Source organism: Pygoscelis adeliae, unplaced genomic scaffold (genome assembly GCF_000699105.1).
Source record: "Pygoscelis adeliae isolate BGI_AS28 unplaced genomic scaffold, ASM69910v1 Scaffold27, whole genome shotgun sequence".
Taxonomy (NCBI): Eukaryota; Metazoa; Chordata; class Aves; order Sphenisciformes; family Spheniscidae; genus Pygoscelis; species Pygoscelis adeliae.
The window spans coordinates 1,675,652-1,677,030 of record NW_008825410.1 but is presented as its reverse complement, the minus strand read 5'-3'; the positions used below and the strand labels follow the sequence as shown (position 1 = coordinate 1,677,030).

At 46.5% G+C, this 1,379-nt stretch overlaps 1 protein-coding gene across 1 annotated transcript; it reads left to right on the top strand.

The window, feature by feature from the left end:
* Positions 1 to 253: 253 nt before the first annotated feature.
* GNG11 (guanine nucleotide binding protein (G protein), gamma 11) lies at positions 254 to 1,370 on the top strand (the record flags this gene model as incomplete). The annotated part of the gene is made up of 2 exons (XM_009330579.1): positions 254 to 280; positions 1,180 to 1,370. Coding segments are annotated over 2 exons (153 nt in total), but the record flags the coding sequence as incomplete, so codon positions are not given.
* Positions 1,371 to 1,379: the final 9 nt, after the last annotated feature.

The window sequence follows — 1,379 nt, the reverse complement described above, 5'->3', positions numbered from 1 at the left end:
AGGTAGTTAGACCTTATTTTATGCGCTGTTTAATTGGGAATTAACTCTGAGTTCTTTCCGATGGCTTAAAGCTTAGTTTTGCACAGGCCATGCTCTGTTGGTCTGTGATACAGCAGGTAAATTAATTGGTTCTCTTGTCATAATTTTACCTCTGGAGGAAAATATAATTAACAAAGAGGGCAAGGGGCCTTAAATTAGAAATACTAGTCATGTAGTGGCCTGGCCAACAGCTATTTCCTGCTGCTGACTCTGCACTGCTGTGCCTCCACAGGGATTGCAGGTAGGAAGGGAGGAGGTAGGGACAGAGCCGGGAGCGTGTCCTCACATCAGGTATTAGAGCACCTAAGGAGAGTTTCTGCTGACATAGGGAAGGGACATGAGAGATGTGCGTGGACAAGGATCCTCTGGAGTTGGTGGGATTTGCTTGTGCACCCTCAGGCTCTGCAGACACCATTACTACGAGTGCTGCGTGTGCTTGTCTCAGTGAACACAAATTAAATCCGTTTCTTCTTCACAGGCGGGTTCTGTGCAGGCTTACCTACATCAGTGCTGCTTTGCTATGAATGTCGTGCAAAGTGTCACGCATATTATGTTCTCTCATAACACAATAGGCTGTTTTATTAACCGTTGTTCGAAATAACCCCAGGTAACCTGTAAGTAAATTGTCTTTCCTAGTCAGGTCTTTACTCCCATTCAAGAAGCATGGTTGCTGTTGTAGAACCGCAAGGTGAGAGTTTGTATTACCACTGAAAAATCGTTACTGAATGTTTTGTTTGGGAAAAAACACCTAAAGTCGTAAATACTTTGAAATTGAATTGAAAGTTACTGATCCTGAACCCATTGACCATAAGTCGTGCTGATGCCGAGGGAGAGTGTGATCCGCAGCTTAGTAAAACTATATTGGCTAATTAAAAAAATGCAAGTTTAACTATGCAGCACCTGCTGCTCCGAGTGGCATACACATTCCCAGTGATACTCACATGTTCCGCAAATATCGGGCTGGGAAAAAGTGGAAGGAAGCCGAGTCTGCACATGCTTAGTGCTGGCTCTGTGGTCAGATCTTTTATATTTGATGGGAAGGTAAATAGAAAGAAGGATGTGAATTCACTAGTTTGCTGTTCTGATGTGCACGGTGAGCTCCGGCCGTAACGCAGCCACTTCTCTGTTCTTTCACTCGAGGTGTCCAAGTGCTCCGAGGAGATCAAGAACTACATCGAGGAGCGGTCGGGCGAGGACCCGCTGGTGAAGGGGGTTCCCGAAGAGAAGAACCCCTTCAAGGAGAAGGGAGGCTGTGTCATCGCTTAGGAAAACGAACCCAGCGCCTGCCACCGGAGCAGGCGCTCTTGTTGTACCTGTAGGGAGTCACTAGCGTGTCCTCA